Raw genomic sequence first — 22,437 nt, forward strand, 5'->3', positions numbered from 1 at the left:
GAGAATACATTGCTACATTTTACACAAAATATTTTCCAGTTAGTTCACTTGTTGTGGTTCACTATTTGCCGGTTTTCTTATTGCAAATTTTTCAAGCAGGTTATTGTTGTTCTTTAGGCAGAATGTAATCATTTCGCTAATGCTTGTTAGCTTCTCTTCCATACTGTTCCATAAGAGTTGTCGCTCTGTCTCATAGAATACACAGTCCTCCACTCTGTGTTCTGCTGTGTCTTCTTTTCCACAGTTACACAGAGGGGTAAAACATTACCCTATGAAGTGTAAGTAGGAGTTGATGTTCCCATGTCCAGTTAATACTTGTGTGCTTGCTGAGGAGTATTTAATTTTATCCGTGCATACGAGGTCTGTTCAAAAGGATCGCGAACCTTCGAGAAAGAAACCAAAGAAAACCAAAAGAAACTGCGGGAGATGCCGCAACAGTTACTTTTAACGGTCATCCGCTAATATTCATTTCAATTCAATAATGTCAGAGTGTAAAAATAAGTCGCCTGGTAAAGGCGAATGATTTTTACGTTCTGAAATTGCTGCACTGAGCTCGATGTTTTTTCTGGTATGCTGTCATCAGGCGAGGCAAGAATTTCGTGGCGACTCGATGCATCCGCAAATTTTTCTTTCAGAATATCATAACACGAATCAATTTAGATATTACACTCTTATTCACATTCCCTGACAGTCATCAAGTCTATTTGAATGTACGAGATCGTTCATACGTATCTCGATATGGGGGTCATCAGTCGACGTTGACGGTCTTCCAGAGCGCTTGCCGTCTTCCACTGATGGCCACCCCTTATTGAACCGGGCACCCACAACACGCGTTACGCCTCATAGCATCCTCACCATAAGCCTTGGTAATAACTGCCAAGTATCCGTGAAGAGTTTCACCCAAAATGTCATAGGAACAAGGCTGTTCCTTCAAAGAGCTCATATCCGATGATGGGATTGTTCGCCACATTCCACGAACACCCCTTCACATAAACGGCCGTAACTAATCAACAAAACGACATATCAAAAAAGTAGTTAAAGGCAGCTAAAGTGGAAAGTGTTTTTGAAGAAAAAACATTCAAATAGATTAAAAAATAGCCAAGTTTAGGGGCGATATTCAAAAGGTTCGAGATCCTTTCGAAGAGACCTCGTATGTACGGATGTGCGTCTGTGCATGTGATCAACTACAGTTTTAAATTCATTCGTAAATCATTATTTTCTTTCGATTTTTGTTGCCTGAATACTTATCGCCACATATCCTTCTGTCGGCTTGCAGGCTGTTTTCACACATTTCTGTCTTTTCGATGTAATCCTGAGACAGCATCCTCAACGAAAACTTCTGCAACCAGGTTATTGTGTAAGAGTCGATTGAAAAATCATTTACTCCGGCCTGAAGTTATACGAGGATAAGGTGAAAGGTTCTCGGCCTGATAATTAAAGACTGCGATTTTCAGTTCAAAAAATTATTTTATTTTTGTACATAACCTCCCTTGACTTCAACACACTTGGTCCAGAATTTCTCCAGCGTCAGTATTTCTTCCCGGAAGAGAGAGTCTGGAAGGCTGTGAAAATATCCATCTACGGCCCTCTCAACTTCTTCATTGGACTTGAGGCGCGCTCCAGAAACAAATTTCTTCATGTCTGGGAGCATATGGAAGTCCGAGGGTGCTAAATCAGGATAATTGGGGGGAAGGCCGAGCAATCGTACCCCAAATCCTGTACGTAGTTTTCACATCGTTAATGCACCTTTTTTTAAGCCGGTGCGTTTTTCTTGTGAAAGATAATTTTTTTCTTAAAGGCAGGCCTCTTCTCGCGAATTTTGGCATCCAGCTGGTCAATAATGTTGGGGTGACACTCGCCTCTTACCCTTCTGCCTTTTTCAAGGTAGTGATCCTGGAAAGGTAAACAGGATCCTTTTTGCATTCCAAAACACACTGACTATGACATTTTCGACAGATGCGATCGACTTCGCTTTCTTTGGCGCCGAACCACCCGCTTCCACCCGATGCTTCTTCGACTGCTCTTTCGTTTCTTGTGTATAGTGGTAGACCCATGTCTCATCTATGGTGACAAATCGCCGCACAATATCGGTCGGTTCCCTCTTGAATGGGTCCAAACATTGCTGCGAAAATCGTTTGCGCATTTGCTTTTGATCGGCATTCAGCAAATGCGGCACCCACCTTTTGTAGGGCTTTCGGATACCTAATTCTTTGTACAAGATGTTTCGCACCCTTTCTTCCGATATATCCCCACGGCCTCAGCCTGTATCTCACTCACCTTCACTCCTTCTATCGCCCAACACGATATCGTGCACCTTTTCGATGGTTTCCGGTGTGGTGGCGATTTTTTGCGATTGCGATTCACAAGTACTCACTCGTTCAGGGTTTACCAGGATTCCGCCTATCGAAGGAACCCGTCAATCACCCAGGAATAACAAAGGAAACAGAAATGACATGCGTAAGCAAGCAATCAATCAATTACTCGGGTGTATCAGACCTTAATGAATCGCAAAGGTCACTGTTTTCGAAAACACACACATACGTGATTGAGTGAATGAGCGAGAGCGTGCGTGCATCCTTTTTATAGATTTTAATTCACCCGTGTGATTGACGGGCCACTGGCATCGGAGGAATCCTTGCAAACCCGGAACGAGTGAATTAGTGCGATTCACAAAGGTCTAACACACACGAGTGATTTCTGACGTAAGTCCTTCCTATTTGGTTATATCTGTTTAATAATATGGGATTCATCTGTGTGATTGACCGGTCACTGGCATAGGAGATATCCTTGCAAACCCTGAAAGAGTGAGTGAGTGCGATTCACAAAGGTCTAACACCTTCAACATTACATACTCAAACAGAAGATCAATAGCGGAAATTAAACGTGATCTCAATTTTGGTGAAATACGGCCATCCCCATTGTGCATTCCTTCAACAATACCTCGTGAATAAAAGTGGCGATACACTTTAAAATTAAATCCCGGGAGAAGAAAATCTTTTTCTATTTTAATATCTACAGGTATTTATAATTTTAAGTAATATCCCCATATATCCCATGCGTTGAACTAATGCCAGCTCCTTTTAGGCACCAGCAAAAATAGAGAGGCAGTGCCTTCTCCATGCAATATCGGATGCGACCGTGACACCCAAGTATTTTAGGCGATCTGCAAAGTTCATCCAGACACCTCCGAGTGTGTGAGTTTTATTGACTAATCGTGAATTTTTATGTCTGATGTTCTTATAGTGCATTTATTATTATCTAAATTAAATCTCAATCATTTAAACCATTTTTGAATTTTTTTTATATCACTGACCAGTATGTGACTAGTATCTCTGTGGTTCGCTATTTTTCTGTTGATAACAGTGTCGTCGGTAAAAAGTCTTATATTCTTTTCTTTATTTATTTTTGAGCTGATAATATTTTTATAAATGAGAATAAACAAAAGGCCAATGACACTTTAACACACGTCGGATACTACTTTCTATTTGCCGGATCGTAAGCAAGTCCTGGGCCCTGGGAATTGCAGTATCGTTTAGCATCTTTGAACCTTGGCAACTCTTTCCTAGCCATCTTTTTATTCACGGACAATTATTTCACGAAATGATATAAAGCATCATATTTGCTTGAACTTAAATCTGGAGCTAGAATGGTTCATTTCTACCACACATGTAAGAAAGAGCGTCTTTTCACGTAAAGCATTGATGAGCTAGATTTATAAAACGTTGTCACGATAAACTTAGTAGCGTTTCCAAAATATTAGAGGAGTGAGGCTGGGAATAATTAAATAGAGCAAAGATTGAATTACAGATTGAAGCTTTTGCATAAATTGGAAGGACGTCTCTTTAGTAGTGATGTTAAAAAAGAGTTATTAACCCCATCGTACTACAGTAGGAGAGACCATGTCAATAAATATCAATAGAATTAGAGAGGTCAAGTGTATAACAGATATAGATTTAAGATATCATTTTCTCCACGAACGATAATTCATTAAAGAATAACATTGTCCATCCGCGGTAGGGGCATATTCAGGTCAAAATCAATTTGATGTGCATTCACCCCCTGCCACACATCCCAGCGATGATTTGCAGAATACTAAGATACCTAAAAAGGGCACACGTCCCCGCCCCTTTCCTCTTCAAGTCGTCCGCGTTTCCCAACTCTCCCCCCTTCTGCCACGCCTCTTCTCTTTGAAGTCACTCTTTGAAACCTTTTCTGGAATATTTTCCCTCAAGACCTATTTTACTTCGTAAGCGGATCCTTCGCATTCTTTTTTTCCACCTCCAATACTCAAATCACTTCAATCTCCTTCACCATTCATTTGGAGTCAGTTCAAAGATTCCAACAACTTTTTCTTTCTAAAAAAATACTTTTAGCTGATACTAACAAATTATTCGTCAGAATCCCCATCAAAGTTGTACACTTTTGTTTGAGTTTGTGTTGCGTAAGCACAATTCAATTATCATGATCCATCCCCTCGTGAAACGCATACGGCCCTGGCAACCTCAGAGAGCTGGTCATGATATTAGTACAGTGACATGTTGAGTAATGATAATTAGAAGAATAATCACCATTCGCCGAAATTTCACTGCTTGTAATTCTTCAATGCTCACTTTCACTCCACTTGCTTTAGCATAAACTGAATGTGAAGTATGATCTTGTGCTTTCCCGGCGAATTTCTGTGGAACAGGCTACTCGGGGTGTTCCACCGGGTCAGTTTCACCATCGATGACGCCAACGTTTCGATAACCGGGTCGTTGTCCATCCTCAGGGCTGATGGGCAGATTACAGAATAGTCAGATTAAACTCATCAGCCCTGAGAATGGAAAACGACTCATTTGCCGTGACGTTGGCGTCATCGATGGAAACCCTGACCCGGGGAAGCGCGGCCTTTTCCGCATCGACTGAATATACAGTCTGGATATACTTTATTCTGTCAGTCACTGTTCCATGTCTGTTCTGCTTCTTTCATATTTGCTTTTGAAGAGCACGGCTCCGCCAGTGGTCTCTCTTTCCTTTTCCGTAAGAGAAGTAGATTGCAATAACTCCCTTCTCGCCAGATAAAATCTCAACTTACCCGCACTTCATATCTCTATTTACCGTACATTTCCTTTCCTTCTCACACCCGATTGAATTTGCCTTCCCCCCCAGATCGCCAGAAAAATAGTGCAAAACATCAGGGCTCATTTTCAGAAAAAAAGAAACTTATTTTGCAGATATTAATACTTCCCTTACCACGGAGGATGTGAAAAATTATAATTTCTTCATCTGATTCATTAATTTTTCCACTCAAGAAGTTTCTGAATAATTTCTTAAAGCTGTGTTTACCTCCCATGGTGATTTTCAAATAATCAAATATTATTTTACTTCAAAGCTTCATAATACTGGTATGATGACAGATTTTCCTAAGAAAATTTTAGTAATAGTAATCGGTCATTAGGTAATTCTAATCATTGTAGAATATTAAATCGCTGTATATGAGCTGGTAAGAAAGAAATTGAAATCCATCCTAGACGTCACTAAGCAGAAATTAATGAGATTAATATCGTCTAAAGGCTTTTATGTTTTAGTTCCAAATTTTATGATAATATAATTCTGAAAAATGAATAAAGACTGCGTAATCCACTTTTCAATAACCCTTGCATGGATGTTAACAAAATTGGTATCCTTGTTGCTAGAGATAATGTGTTAATATTTCCAAGATTCATAAATATATCATCCTTATCGTATCTTCCCTTCTTATTGACTGCCATACTCTAAGTACAGAGGCCAGCTTCATTTTTGCTAATGGGTCTTCGAAGATGTAGATATGAGATATTCCCTGCACGGCGTTATGCCATTAGATATTATCACAGATTAAATGAAACAGGGTAGTTAGTGCGTACGAAGGGGAAACCGAGGATATTAGATGATCGAACCCTGAGAATCATGTTCCCTGCAAAGGGAAATGAAGGCTCGGGAGAGGAGCAGTTGGGCACAGCGGCGAATGGAGGACGGGGGGGGGGAGAGGTAGGAGGGGTCGAGTGAGTGCTGACCCCGGCGCCGCGGGATCCGGACAACTCCGGTTCGTGGCAGTCGCCGTTGTCCAACCGAAGTGGCAGTGGGTGGTAGGTAGCCCCGCGACACTGATGTCAGCGAGAAGCACGCTTGAAGGAAAAATGAGACAATTAAGCGACTCGAGAAGGGAAGAAAATCCTAAAGAAAGGCCTCAACGGTTGAGCAGATCACGAGGAAAAAATCTTCCCTCCGCGCCGAGAAACAAAAGGTCGACCTTCCACCGTCATTTATGAAGTGAGCTGCTCCGATTCCGAGGAAAAGGACACTAAACGCTGGAAGTGAGGGTTTTAAAGAGACTAAAATTATCTCGTCCCCTCCTCCTCCACGGCAAAATATAAAAGGAATGTGATCTGGGGATGGAACTTTTCCGAATAAATAATATTGTCAAACTATAATCATAAGAATTACTCGTTTTTAAAAGGAAAAAGGGGTTGTAGATGAAATTTGGCAAGAGAGCGGTATTGATGGGACGAGAGGAGGGAAAACCACAGCCCGCGGAATGCCAGAGCAAGTGAGAGAAGGAACATTTGAAGGAGAATGGGGAATCGCATTCATCAATAGGCGAACGCATCCGTGATAAATGCTATTTGAACGCATTCCACTGATTTAAAAAATAGAGGAGATTAAATCAAATATGGAGTATGGAGAAATTACGAGCATCGTAATAAAGTGAATACAATGATTATTGTCTGGCCATCAAAACCAAATCACATCCTCCGTTGCTCTTCATGTTAAAAGCACATGCGTAAGACGCAAAGTAATATTTATCACTGAAATAGTTTTGAACACTTTTTTTTTCACTGAAATCATACACTACATTCAAACCTTCCTCGAGACAAGACGTGCGAGTCAATGCGTCAAGCTTGTGTGCTCCCTTTGAGGCTCTCCTCATCTAACTCTTCTTACCAAATAAAAAGTATTTCTTAGATTAATTAAACTGTAAGTAGGATATTTTGTGAAGTACAACTCTTTCATGAGCAACTTCACTCAATTGACGATAAAATCTTAACAGGCAAAGCGTTGGTTGCGCTGATTCGGTGTGAGATGGTAAGCAGTGTTGCCAAATCACTCCTATGTGACTGAAGATATATTTTTACTACCTCAGCAGAGGAAAAGTTAGCGAACAAAGTCCTAAATTCATCAACAGATATTATCGCGATAACCATCACGGAGACAAAAGAAGCGCCATCCTCGAGTCTATTAAGAGCAACTATCGTCAAATCATTTATAAAAGACTCGGGAGTGCGATGGCCGAGTGAGTAGAGCGCTCATTTACTGCGAGGTGCGAGGCCCCTCTGATGCGAGCATGTGCACTCGCCGTGTATGGCCCTGGAGTGGGCGATTGCTCCCTGAAAGTTAGTTTCACTGATGAGGGTTATCAAAATATCCTACTTACTTACCATAGGTCGAATCGTGAATACCTTACTGCACTGTCAAATATAATTACTAGTACCCTTGACTTAACAAGTAAAGCAACAGCTATTTCCGGGAAGGAGAGCGCCATTCAAACTGATGGCTTTATTTTAATACGACAGGAAATACGTTAGTAGTCGTCTCATCAAGTTCACATGACGGCCGACGATAATTTTTTTCTAGTGCCTTTCCATGGCCAAACCCTTATCGCATATTTTCTGTTTATTTATGTTTGTGTCAGTAATATTGCGGTTTCCATTCGTTAGTGTTAGGCGGCAACGAAATCGAATGTCTTCCATCACTTTCAAGCCAATAAGTTTAACGCCATAGTTTCACCACGATCCTCAGCTTGATTTGCAAAATGAAAGGCTGAGGATTGGTTGAGACAATTAGAAGAGAAATGTGGATTAAGAGAATAAAAATCATTCTTACCTGTTCAACCCAGAGATTGGTAGTCATTATCTGATTTTTCAAATTCTGAAAATAAAAATAAGAAAATTAGTTCAGTTGCGATAAATAATATGGTTACATTGAAAGGGTATTATGTATGTATTTATAAATATACATATACACGCACACATTCATATATACAGAAACAGAAACTGTTTCAGTATATATGAGTATTTATTCGCCGTTTGGCGGGATTTCGTGTTTGAATGTATATATATATATATATATATATATATATATATATATATATATATATATATATATGCTACTAACTGATCTCGTAAAATGGCACATGCATTGATACATTAAAGTACTATCCACTAGCAGATGCCTTCTGCCCCTCACATCATCTCTTGATTCCGCCCTTGATTTCCTCTGTTGACGTGGAAATGCACCTAAATGCATAATTCAGCCAGGTCAATACGGGGTACTTTAGGCTGAATCATTAAGTGGAGCATAATGCGGTGGACGTTTGATAAAGACTGAAAGAGAAATCGAGGTAATCGAGGTTCTAAACGGACATCTAAAACGGTCGACTCTGGGCACGAGTAGTTATTCTTACTTAAATTTCCAAGGAGCACTCCTAGATCACTATATTTGTTGGAAGATTTTGAAAGCATTCGTCAACTCATTAATATTCAGTCCTATGTCAAGTTTCCTTGGAGAATGGACATAAATTCGTAATAATTCTTCTGTCATTCCTTCATATCTAAAAAAAATATGCGTCTATTTCAATAGCACACTGTAATTGAGGCGGTCTAAAGTTGCAGATCAAAGGACTGAGAAAAAATATGCAAATTGAAATCCTCAGAAGCATTTGAGAGTGTTTTGACTCGGGAAATGAATATATAATGAGTACCTGGAGGCCGTTAGAGTGTATCTCCTGCGGATGACAAAACCATTCTGGATTTCTGTGGTACACATTCCCATTACTCCTGCGGGCGGTCGTCGAATATTGGACTCGCTCCCTCGATTGATTATCGACTGGAGAAAGAGATGACGATGATGAGTGCTGGTCGGATTGGAGAGCGGAGGAGTTACAACGCCACTGCATCGGGAACTACTGATATCTCGGAGCGACGGAGGGGATCCGAGACTCGCGTCAGGAAATATGATCGCTCCGTAATGATTAATTGACAAGATGAGTCGCTTCAAAAGAGCTCGCGCCCAAAGTTAACCATGCTCGTAAGCTCTTATACCTAAGCAAACACCACACACTCATTTTGATTTCATTCACTAACACAAGAACCGTCTTAATTCCGTCGATTTCCACCAGAATTTGAGTTAACTGATTACATCGCATTTCTTTTCTTGTTACAAAAACTCTTTGGAAAATTTTATTAATGGTTTGAAGATAGTGCGTTCAAATTAATATTTGTAATTTCTAGTTCCAGGGCACTCTCGCGTAAGCCCTGTACATTTCAGTACATGCTAAACTATTCCAAAAAGGAAAGATATGTATAAATTATACGAGGTCTGTCCAATAATGACGCAAACTGAGGCCATGAAAACTTTATTTTGCAAAATTTAGTCTACATCGATTTTGTCTCCTCCAAGTATTTTTTCCTCGATTTTGTCCTCTCCATTCGTTGCAATGCACTTCTTCCATCTTCTTTTCCACTGTTGAAAGCTCCCTTTGAAGTCCTCTGCAGTTTGACTTTTGAGCTGTCTCGTCTATTTTTATGCTTCATTATGTCCAAATTGCATGGAGTTATGTCCCCTCTTCACATTTTTGCATTTTGAGAATAGGAGAAAGTCGCAGGGGGCGAGAGATGGCGATTAAGGAGGATGATCAAGGATATTGATTGAATTTTTCACCAGGAACTGGCGTACAGTCAATGCTGAATGTGCAGGTGCATTGTCATGGTGAAGGATCCATCCATCGCCTCGAGTCAAATTTGGTCGCACGCGATCTCTCAAACGCTTGAGAACTGTGAGGTAGAACTCAGCATTTACTGTTTGTCTTTCAGGAAGACATTCGTGGTGCACAACACAACTTCGACATCAGCGAAAACCAGGAGCATGACTTTGATTTTCGATCGGCTTTTTCTTGATTTTTTGATTTGATTTCATCCACTTGAAAACCGATGTTCTCTTCAGAGCATTATCACCGTAAAAGGCTGTCAACATTTCAGTAATTCCTTGATTACTTTCACCGCACTTCACCAAAATATTTGATGTTGATTCGTTGCTCCGTCATTTAGTCAATTTCCATTTTCGACAAACCGTAAAAACAAGGGCAACGGAAACTAACATAACTGGCACCATGCGCACAGCTCGACGATCCGCCAAGCGCAGACACGGCTCATTGGGTCTCAGGAAACTAGCGCCGCTAGTGGACGGGCCTATAGTCCGCGTCATGGTCACCAGATTGGACCAGTTTGCGTATTTATTGGATGGATCTCGTAAAAATCTAACTGCTGTCGTATTTTGCCTGTCTGTTAAGAGAGATTACTAAAACGTGTCGTTTTTTACCATTGATAATGCAAACTGACAGCACTTACGTGGCTTCATAAGGAGTCATGTTCATTTTTTACTCATTAACAATTAAATTCCACATTTCAATAGTTAAAGAATGCCTGCATGATAAATACACCTCTGAAGACATAAGCCAGCGACATTTTCTTCACACCGAGTCTTATACCCTGACAAGATATCCTAAAAAATACGTCTCGGGTAAACGATATGGCTGAAGTGAGAAGAAAGAGACTGCCACGGGTCCTTTTAAAACTATAATACTGATGGAAGGAAAGATCGATAAGCAATTATTCAAAATGTCATGAACCAGTAACGATCTGTGGGACGAATCCCATGGGTTCAGAGGAGAAATTTGGTGATTTCTCTCTCGCCCTACGACCACTGCTTTAGCAGCCTCCCCCCGACCCTTACAACCCAACCAACTCCCCTCCTCTCAACATACTATCCATGTCTCATCCTCCCCCTTCCCGCCTCAAACCTCGTCCATTGCAACCCTTCTACTCCTCCAGTTTAAAACGGTATCCGAGTATCAGGTCTGTGCATTCAAGGTTTTTACCTGATGATATCGATGCGTTGAAACCGGTAGTACCGAAATAATTTTTATTGTTAAAATACAAGGACATACGAGGCATTATGGTTAAGTTTTAATTATCACTAAGAAATAACCGAGATATCTTGTTAAAATTAAATCCGAATAATAATTAAATCTTAAGCTCAAAATGTGGTAGATTAGAGCAATTAATGGCGATTTGTTTGGTTTCAGGGAACCGTAGATTGAATTGAGTCGCAGTATTGGGAGAATAAAGAGGCTCGCAGCGTGACGGAGTTCCTTCATTTGAAAGGTTGAACACTGCCCGGCAAATCCACGACTGAATGATGGCTGTTTATGGAAATGATAGCCCGTCTTAAGACACGGTTATGTAGGGTGTGTAATGAATGTTCAAGTGGGCCACAAGGCCCTCCCAGACGATCCAAGAAGTGGAAGACCATCACACAAGGACCATGCTGCCCCACAGTGAAGAAAGAGGAGGACTTGATCCTATCCCAAAGCAAAGAGCACCCAGACAAATGATCTTGAATGAGACTGATCTTAGTTTCGACAATGTGTGCAATTTATTCACGATGAGTGTGAAAAATATTTTAGCTTTGTATAATGGCATTATCTTTCGAAGCGTATGATAGTGTTGGATACTGCAGATTTGTAGAGAGTCTCGCAATCCACCAGCAAGGCACGCTTGCTTATGCAATAGCACTTTTCCTTTTCTTTTCGATGTGCAAATCTTTTCATCGTGAATTTGTGTCTTTCTACATGTATTCATGTGCATTTTTTCATGTAATTATAAATTTTATGCCTGGTATAATGTGTACCCGACGATGGGTCAAATGGAAGGAGGGGCATTCACGTAGGTCTCAATTTCGCCCAAATAAAGACCTCTATCCATCTATCTATCTAGCTAGATCTTAATATCGCCGATTTCCTAATAGGAGAGTTTGACCTGAGTATATGTGATCGGGTTGTAAGGCCCAGGCGTCTTCGTCTCGTAGAATGGCGTACTTAATTTGACGGCGTCAATGGCGGAAAGAAACCATCTTCCTATCATTTCATTTTTCTTGCTTCATTAAATTTTTAAACTTGAGCTTCTAATATACATTGATCCATTTTTCTTGGTCCGTCTTTGGATCAACTACAATTGTTCTTGGCCTGACTATTGACTGTCAATACGCAGGTCTTTTTACCTCCTGACAGTACTGTATCCTTCATGCATACCTGCAGCGCTCCAATTTCACTCCTCCTTAGTTTAACAATTCATATCCACATATTTCGTCTACCTTCACGATTCTTTGGCTCAATTTCTCACCCTTCTTAATTCTTCATTGAACCTTTTATAACCCATTCCACGAAAATGTGTATTTACATTCTTCCAATTTCTTCTCGGGGTAGGAATGTCGAGGAAACCATTGCCATGGCATCGTCAACCCCTCAAATAATGGCCACTTTGACAGTATAACTTCCGTTCGAAGCAAAAACTAATCTTCTCTCCCCCGCAAGTCAGCAACATTGATGAGCCAATACCCTCAATTTCAGCTGAAACCATCGCTGGTGTGCCCAATTGGAAATCACGGGATAACCCTTCCGCTCACATAAACGCCAATCCCGGACTTGATAAATTTCACCCTGCTTCATCCCATGAACCAAAATCCGTTCCCTTTCGCAATCCGTTGGAAATTATATGTGTCAACGTCACCACAAAGTCTCCAAGAAATCCTTCATAGAATCTCTCAAACCTAAAGATAACCTCTCCACCGACGAACGTCATGCCCTAAGAAACGTACGGTCGAGCCCCAGCATCGTTGTCACCACCGCCGATTAAGACTCCTCAGTAATAATTTTAAATACCAAAGGCTACATTTCCAAAGCCCCCAGCCATTCCAATGATTCATTAACTTATATCACTCTCCCCAAAGATCCGACACCTTGAAGAATGATCTGGTATTTTCCCGGCGAATAATGTTTTCCAAGTTTATTCGGGTCTCCCACCGGGTCCACGTTCGTAGGTTTGCCGACGTTTCGATGGCCGAGTCGTCCTGCCCTGCCTGAAGACGATGCCCTGAAGACGATGCCCTGAAGCCGATGTCCTGATGCCCTGAAGACGATGGACGACTCGGCCATCTAAACGTCGGCAAACCTACGAACGTGGACCCGGTGGGAGACCCGAATAATCTTGGAAAACATCCGACACCTTCTTTCCAAACGGAAATTCGGTCTTTTCTCCTCAAATTTGGACCAGAAGAAGGCCTCAACTCCGAAAACATATCCCTACTCTCACCCTAAAAGTCTAGAATACCCCAGTTTTATTTCTTCCTAAAATATACAAACCCTGACGCCCTACAGTCTCCAGTTTCAACTTTCCCACCCGAAGAATCCCCGCATTCCTTGACCACCTTGTACTCTCTCCTTGCCCTTTTTCACAAAAGACGCTTGCCACCTCCTCCTCCACCGTTTATATTCTGCCTCCATTCCCTCCAACTTCAGCCTACTTATGGCCATCATCGACGTTTCTTCCCTCTACACCTCTATTCCCCATGCAGAAGGCTTATCCTCTCTCCAACATTATTACTCTCTTAGGCACTCGCCGCAAGCCTCGCTCGCTTCACCGAATCTTTCCTCAACCTACACACTTTCTTCCTTACAAAAAATACATTTCCTTTCCAAAGCAGTTGTTACCTTAACACCAGCTGTGCAATCAATTGGAACGAGAACGGAAGCATCATTCGCCAATCCCTTCATGAATCACCTTGAAGAGGCTTTCCTTTCGCAACAGCCCCTCCAAATACGTTCACTACTTCAAGGCATATCGAACCCGCTAACCATCAGCAATATCTAAGTACACTTTGCCATCTGTCATTGCAGTTGTTTGTTGGTTTAAGGTATATGTGTTCGCATGAGTGTTGGAGAAAGGAATTTTTTCACGAGTGTGTGCGCTGCTGTGGGTGTAGTTTTCCATGTTGTTGTTTTTTGTATGTGGTATTGTTCCTTTTTGCGGGTGGTGACCTTAAACCCCCCGCCACACGCCCTTGCGGCGGTTTGCGGGGTATTATGTAGATGTAGATGTCATCATTAATACTCAACGCTCGATTCCCAATTCTCGCTCTATCCGAGGAGACTGGATTTGCAACTTCACAGGTCCCCTTACAAATATCTTCGCAATCTTCACAATGCACTTCACAAACGCAGTCCCAGGGCATACCTGGGAAAGTTCCAGCAAAATCAGATCCGTCACACCAACCGACCTTACTCATCACAGGAAAACAACCCAACTGCTGTTGAAGGACTCAAATCTTTGCACCACCTATTTCCCAGAATCCTAAAGATTGAAAATCTTTCTTGAGGAAATTTCCCTAATATTAAACGATAATGACGCTGCCTCATCTCTACTGCCCTAATGTGCCTCTACCCCATTCAGACGACCCACTAATACAGTCTGAGATCCACCGAATCTTTGATGCGCCCCCTGACTAATTTCCTAATCTTTCCCTTACTTACGACCGCCCCCGATGTAAAATATATCCGCTTATCGGATATGTTCTCCTCTCCCCACATCCCCTCATCGTCCCCCGCCCCAATCCCACGCTAATTGCCTCTCGAAATTAATGTTCATTTGTATTTATAAATCGTCGAATGCATTGCCCCCTGGTCCATCCGAAAACAAAAATCACTCCTATTCGTGTGATTCTACTTCACTCCCATCTCTTCGCGTGTCTTCACACCCGCAATCCCACAACATTTCTAACGATAAAAGTAATTCTCTATAACCATCCTTGAAATTATCCACGAGTCCGCCCCCAAAATATGCAGAGACAAGAATCCGCCTACACGAGGTATATTCGGGGACTACCTAGCCATGAAATAATTTGAGAAAGGTAGCCTATCTATAATAATAAGGCCTCAGTCGTCTTCCAAGTGCTTCCCTTGGGACCTCAAACACTTATCCCAGCGTTTCCAATATGACCTGAAGAAGACCTCGAAGAGACCCGAAAGCTTAAACTTTCTGAAATTTGAGCGTCCTTTGTAGTGTTATCTATTTTATTTTTGCATTCTATTGTGCCGTCCAAATATTATGTTGCTCTCGTGAGTGCTTCTACAACATTCATAGATGCATTTAATCATCATAGGTATTTCAATACTAGGATTGGTTTACCACAGCAGCCTCATTCTGCTCTCATGAGAACGCAAGAGAAGGTTGCATATTCTAGGGAGAATAATGTGGTGGTTTCCCGTTGCCTTCCACACCGCAGTGCTGCGGCCGATACCGTGCGCTTCACTCTATCCCACGACTGCTTCTGCGGAAGCTGACGACGAATCTTTGGCAGATGATGTTGAGGCGCGAAGATGCGGAGATGAGTGGGAGGGAAAAGGCTCTGTTGACGGCAATACTGCACTGAGGAAAAGCTTCTAGATGAAAAAAACAAATGGAAAAATTCTGAAGTTAATTTATCCAATATCTTCAGCCGGAACTATGGGAAAGGGTAAAATATGAGAGTCTAGCAAATTACATAATTTGAGAACGATAATCTAAGAAGATATGTTTCGTACAGAAGATCAACTACAATGTGTACAATGTGCTTGAATCATATACGATAGTTGTATCACTCATGGTTTCTGTCATCTTAGTATTTTTTAATGCTGAGAAAGATTGAATGTATGTTAAACGGAACGCTTTGTAGACGATGTAGGGCATACAGCTTCATTCTCGCGTGGATACGGCAAACGTGGGGGGGGGGGCGGTGGGTGGGAGGTCCCCTGGGTGGCAGGACGGAAAGGGGGAGCGCCTCCCCAGTGTGGAGTCCAAGGGGGGGGGCAAGAGGGCAGGGTGGAGCCTCATTCCAACCCCGCGCGCCCTCTCTCTCAAGGACGAGAGCGATTGTTTGCATTGTTCCCAGGCAATAGGAAACAGCTCCCCGCTTTGTGGCCACCACGCCCTGCCCCCGCCCCCCCCCACCGACCCCCACTTGTGCCCTGCAGAAGGCGAGGGGTGTTCCGCGGCGCTCCTCAACAAGGGTGTGCGGGGGAGCGAGTGCGAGGGAAGTGTGTGGGTGGTGTGGCGGGCTGAAACTACTAGTGAGGGCTCTTTCATTTAATCTGAAGAAACTACGAAAGATTTTTCTCATTTAATTTAAACGGATTACACAAAAGAACATGAAAAGCCATGTCGAAACATAAATTTAATTTGCAATTTAATAATTTTAATCGGGGATTGTGCCTTTTAGATAACAAATATAATTCGTCATTTTATTCTCCAACAACAGTAGCTTTCAAAATGTTACATACTTTGTCACATAAAGGTACTTTTTAAACTATCATTCAGCACTTATTTCAAAAACACTTGCTGCAGCCGCATCATTGACACGCCAGTTTGTTGAATCATATCCTTCATTTCGCAAAAGTAGAAAACACGCTTCATTGTAACGTTTATTTTAAGCAAATATCACCTTGACCGCTGGTTCGCGGTTAACGAGTAAGATGTTGTGTGCAATGGTGGGTGGCGTTACTTCGTGGAACCCCCTTACGATGCGCGGGAAAGAATAACACTCTGATGGTCCACACATACATACATTGACGGCGACCGGTTTCAATACAGTTTCCAGGTGATGATACATTGAATCGAAACATGTCGCAGTAAATTTATATCAGGGTACAATTGCATAGTTTCATTCTTTTCCACGCTTTTTATTAGATTTTATAAAACGGTTATAGTGTTTACAAATTGCATGCGCTCTAAATTTGAGTCGAATTTTAATCGAATGATATAAATTCTGTTTTCATGAAAAATTCATTCATGTTATTTCAAAAAGGCAGAGACTTTCGCCTCTGACGAAGAAATATTTCGACTTATCATAGTCCGCACGTCACGCCGTCACTGCATCGCTCAAAGCTCACCGTTTCCGAGGCGACGAGCGTGCCTTCCTCCTCGTCCCAGAACTCTTTGCCACCATCATCCCGATGCATCCGATTGGGTATGTATACCGCCTCGTCCTTTTACGGGAATATCCCAGATGCGATGCCCACGACTCCAGCGAGTGGAGCACGCGAGGGGAGGGGACGCGGGACAGACGCGGGCGCCCTCCCTCGGCCGCACGCACACAGCGTCGCCCCCCTTTGAGCCAACTACTCTCCCCCTCCAACTTCTGCTCACGGCTGATAAGCCACAGGATTGAAGTGAACGAGGGGAGGGGTGAGGCGGGTTTGCGCGCCCCACACCCCATTTCCCCTCCCCGCCCCCGTTCACTTCGACCTGCCGCGAGAATGCAAATTGCGGGGCTCCCTCTCGGCATAGCTGCGGTGGGGCGGGAGCGAGGGTTTCCCGCCGTCTTTGCGCACGACCGCCGCCACTGCGAGGTGCTGTCGAGATGGAAGTGTTCACCGAAACACACACAAGCACATGGGTTAACCTCGTTCCACCTTATCATTCAGGCATTACTCGTGGAAATTGATTCTTCACGGAAGAGACACCCGAGGACCAAATTACTTAGATTTCTTACATCCTCTTTTGGCAACTAAGCTTCCCACTTAGGAATATTTCTGCAAGAATGCGACGCGATGCATTTTCTCCGCTGAGAAAGACGGATCGGTCTGTCTCTTCAACAAAGGCATCCGGCTGTTGTACGTGTGAAAGTCTTCACTTATTTTTGTTCCTCTTCAGAAAATTGATCGCACTAGTAAAATTACATTGAGTACAGCACATATAACAACTAATCGACAAATGTCCAACAAACATTATACAGAGCCAAATAAAATAAGCAATATATAATTGATTATATATGTTTAGTTTTCCGTGTTTCATTGTAAAAATGGTGAAATGGAATATTTTATTGAGGGATAACTCAATATAGGAATGTTGTCACTTTCGCAAAAAATATGTTTATTAAAGTGCATGTTAAGAATGTTTAAGATTACACTCTAGGAAACCATTGCCTTTACGTTGAATTACGTGCACACCATTAATAATGTGCAAAAATTACCATGTGATCAATCACCATCAGGCAAGTTAGTTTAATACATACTCGTATATATATCGATATTCATGCATTTCAAAAAACAACAATGATGAATAGTATCAACAACTTTGTATTAGATTTTTACTCTAATCAATTTGAAATTTCAACGTGCCAGATAAATTTTATATTAGTCGCTCTATGAAAAGTTCCCTGTTTTAATTAGTACTCTAGCAGTTTAAGGTGGAGTTCTCATGGTCAGGAACACCATTGTACTTCGAAGTCCCACCTTAAAATATCCTAAATCCCGTTAAATGTTTTGATAACTCATTTTCCACCATTACATATTTCCTATGTCCCTTAACTTCATTCCTATGTCCCATTCACTCCTCCAGTCTGCCACGCCCACTTGGAAATCAAATCTTTTCAGCTGTTTTTTTCTACATCCCATTTCCTCTTAGCATCTCCTGCTTCCTCTTGTCCTACCTTCTTCATTTTCTCCCAAAACAATCCTCTCTCTTCCCTACTATGCCTAGAATTCCAAAAAAGAAGACGTTTATTGGCTGTGAATCCGAAATTAGGTTGATTCCTAGAGCCAGAATTACAACTATTAGAATATCAAGGTTTGTTTTCATATCGATCCATTTTACTTCCTATATCATTTCCCATGCCTATATCTAAATAGCTTACAAATTACGCTTATCCTCATGCCTCAACGACCAAGTTTCAGAATTATAAGCGTCAAATTTCCGTATTAACGTTTTTGCCTTTCTTCTCTTTTCATATTCCTTTCAGGTGTCCGCCATTGACTGCGACACTGTGCTAACGTTTCTCTTACAAGCGCAATTTGTTTCAAACCCTTCATGATGTGCACACCTTCCGAAAAGCATTCCCATTATTTTTCATCCCTTCTAGCCAATGCCTACAAATTCAATGGTCTTGATCCTAACTACCCGGTCTACTCATAACTCCCGCACACTGTACTATATTTGTCCTCGATTTACGCTGTCAAACGTCTTCTCAAATTATAAAACGGATACAAATACACTCTACCTCTGCTGCAGGCTCTTTCCTACAAGTGGTCCTCTATAATAGCGGTGATATTGAGGAACTCAGCATTTACACTTCACTTTCCAGGTAATATTGATCGTGCAAAAGCACAGAATATATCATTAATAGTAATATTGGTATTTTCACTTGGCATTAAGAAAACACTCAGCTATGGCCAACATGAGTTTAGAAAAAACATATACTTGTAAAATACTCCAGGTCTTTTTATTCAAGATACATTAGGATTGGAGGAAATTAATACAGAAGTTGAAGCAGTATTTTTATGTTTCAAAAAGACCTTTGGAACTTTCCCTCACGAGATCTTGTTACCGAAACTAAGACATTAGAGTGGTACCAGGTGAGTGACCAATTGTATTAGAGAATCCTTATTTGAGTATAAAAGAGGTGTCATCGATGGCTAGTGATCATCAGAGGAAGATCTAAATTCAGGAGTGCAACAGGGAAGTATTATAGAGCTGCTAGTCTTCTTTATGCTCAATATAAGCCTAGGTGTCCTGATTATCGGCCATCTTAGGTCATTTGCAAACGACATGGGGACTTTACCGAGAAATAAGGACACCGGTAGAGTATGTGCTACTCTCTACTGATTAGAAACAGGTATTGGGCAGATGTCAAAAACGGGGAGTATGTATTAAACATTAGAGAATCGATCGAACTGCAGTTTGGAAATAAAAAATTGATCAACGCTTAAATTTTAAAATATATGGATCTATTTATGATGATGAGGAACAGTCATACTAGGTTAGTTCAGCACTATTTTCCACTCATTACGATCAAATCTTTCTTGGTGCTTGAGCATTAGAAGGATAGGCGGGTCAACTTTGAAAGAAGTTAGGTTTCACCAGACAAGTCGTAAGATAAAATATAATGGTAAAGTAAGGAGAGATGCTCCCACATTTTATGTGGGACTCATTTGGGACAGGTGGCAAATAAGTATCAGGGATCATTAAAAGAGCAAACGTTAATAAAATAACTGAATAGGTTTCGGAGAAATTTAATTTGGTTTGCTAAAAATTAGTACAAGAAAAAAGTAAATGTTACAGGTAAACTTAAGTAATATGTTTTGGAGTCATCTGTTTCCCTAAAAGAGAGCATTAGAGACTTTGGACTCATAGAAAAGAAAAGGCTCTTAATTTTTTACGTCATCGAGGGAATCATCATGGCATCAGGTTTGATCGGTAGACCTAAGAAATGGACGAGATACGGTCACCGTCACCGACAGAAACTAACAGGCGTTCTTCCCTCGCGCGATACGAAATCATAACAAAATAAACCCAAAACCTTCGAATACATTATCTTCAAGACTGGAGTGTATTGATTTAGCCTAACCTAAAAATTATTGTAAGATGCATAGAAATTATGTGATTGTGCGTCCAAGTGTTTTTATATTAATTATTATGTAATCAAATACATGTTTAACTAATATTTCTGTGTGTATGGGATCCCCTGCTATACGCCTTTGCGGTGGCTTGCGGGTTATTGCTACCGTGAGGATTAAATGATGCCACATACGCAGTGTATTCCTCATATAGTATCAGACGTAACCAACCTCTTTCTTAATCCAATATGACTTTCAAATAAGTTAATTTTCGAAATGGCACAGTTTCAGGCGTAACATGCTGAAAATTCTTCATGATGAAAAAAGAATTCATCAGGGGTGAATGCTGCCCTCATTTAAGTGAAAACGAGAGAGCCGAGACCGTAAAATGTTTTAGTTTACTGTCTCGGCTATCTCGTTTTCAATGCTTCACGACCGTGGGTAATTTCATTTTATATTTACATCTCATCTACGTGCTTTTTAATCAATCGATTATTTTGCTGCGTGTGAGACCAAAATGACTAATTACTCACATGCTAATCCTCCCCTCCCTTTTAGGACGGGCACCTTACCTATTCTAAAAGCTTCTTCCGATCGAGTTCTCCCCTCATGAATCCCAAATGAGCTCATAGCACTCATTTCTTCCCTCTTTTCCCACTTCTTCGACTCCTTCCTTTGACCTTTGTTCCCCGCGATTTCGATTAATATTCCAACCAGCGGCATTTTTAATGATACGTACAAATGGAAATTTTCTTTCTTAATATCTTTACAGTTCCTACTCATTTCTGTGAAGTGCAGCCATTTCGATTGCTAGACTCCCAAGTCACTGCATTGTTTTTTTACAATTTTCCTTGGTCATATTACGACCACGATAAAATATATTAATACGTTTCTTCTCCCTAGTTCTGTGTTCAGGTCCTAGAACTTCCTTCTTTCTCCCATCTTCATAAGCATATTTTTTCCAACCAATGGCGTCTTAACTTTTTTAATTCTATCGTTAATCCCATCTCCTACGCCACGATACTCATTCCTTGTGTGAGATAGTTTCGTATTTCTTCCACTCCACCAATTCCTTAACCTGACTCAGGAGTTCATTTACTCTTTCCTCGAACTCTTACTTTACGCCCAAGCTACGTGTTCTCAACCGTATTTTTATGCCACGTTATCCTCATTTAAAAAAATGAAGCATTACATTTAATGAAAACTAATAAGCTTAAGGTTTATCACGCATTTTCTAAATATTTTCTGACCACACTAGGTATATTCTAACTTTTATCTTTCTGTATTTTCCTGTCTTTTTACGGATGCTAATGGAATTTTCAAGCCATGTGTTAGTTATCATTTAAGAATTTTATTTGCAAAACTTTAGTTTTTTCCCTGCGGTTATTCCCCTCCACAACATCGTACTTTCTCACCTCCATCCGGTATCCCACTTGCCACTCGTCGATACATTGCAATTTTTAATTTTTATATATATACACACACACACACACACACACACACACACACACACACACACACACACACACACACACACATATATATATATATATATATATATATATATATATATATATATATATATATATATATATATACACAATATATACACACACACACACACGACGGCGGTCGGTTCAATAAGTACCCGTGTTAGATGTGAAATCATTTTTTCAAAAACATTTTTTTTATTTTTCAACATAGTCCCTTTTTAGAAAGATACACTTCTCCCAACGTTCTCGCCCCATTTTATCAATCCCCCCCAAAAACAGTATTTTTCGAACTCTCCAAAATACGCCTCTGTCTCGGCGATAACTTCCTCGTTTGAGCTAAATTTTTTCCCGCTATTCTCATTTCTTCACGTCAGGGAATAAGAAAAAGTCGCAGGGAGCCAGATATGGTGAATAGGGGGGGTGCGGCAGCAATTCATAACGTAGTTCATGCAGTTTGGCGGCGACTACTCCGGATGAATGTGCTGGTGCGTTATCGTGGTGAAACAGAATCTTCTTTTTCGCCAAATGCGGCCGTCTCCTTCAATTTTTTGTCAGAGCGGTATTTCTGTAGTATTTCCCAGTGATCGTTCTTCCTTGTTCTAAAATATCCATGAGGATGACGCCATTTGCATCCCTAAAAACTATATATATATATATATATATATA

At 41.1% G+C, this 22,437-nt stretch overlaps 1 protein-coding gene across 1 annotated transcript in view; it reads right to left on the bottom strand.

Moving 5' to 3' along the window:
- The window catches only part of LOC139688617 (acetylcholine receptor subunit alpha-like), a 500,693-nt gene that overhangs the window by 153,924 nt on the left and 324,332 nt on the right, over nt 1-22,437 (bottom strand). The window contains exon 3 of the mRNA XM_071586164.1: nt 7,900-7,944. Coding sequence (XP_071442265.1) covers nt 7,900-7,944 — 45 coding nt within the window. The remainder of the gene's footprint in view (nt 1-7,899; nt 7,945-22,437) is intronic.

The sequence above is a fragment of the Hetaerina americana genome, unplaced genomic scaffold, assembly GCF_022747635.1.
Source record: "Hetaerina americana unplaced genomic scaffold, ioHetAmer1.1.p SCAF_21, whole genome shotgun sequence".
Classification (NCBI taxonomy): domain Eukaryota; kingdom Metazoa; phylum Arthropoda; class Insecta; order Odonata; family Calopterygidae; genus Hetaerina; species Hetaerina americana.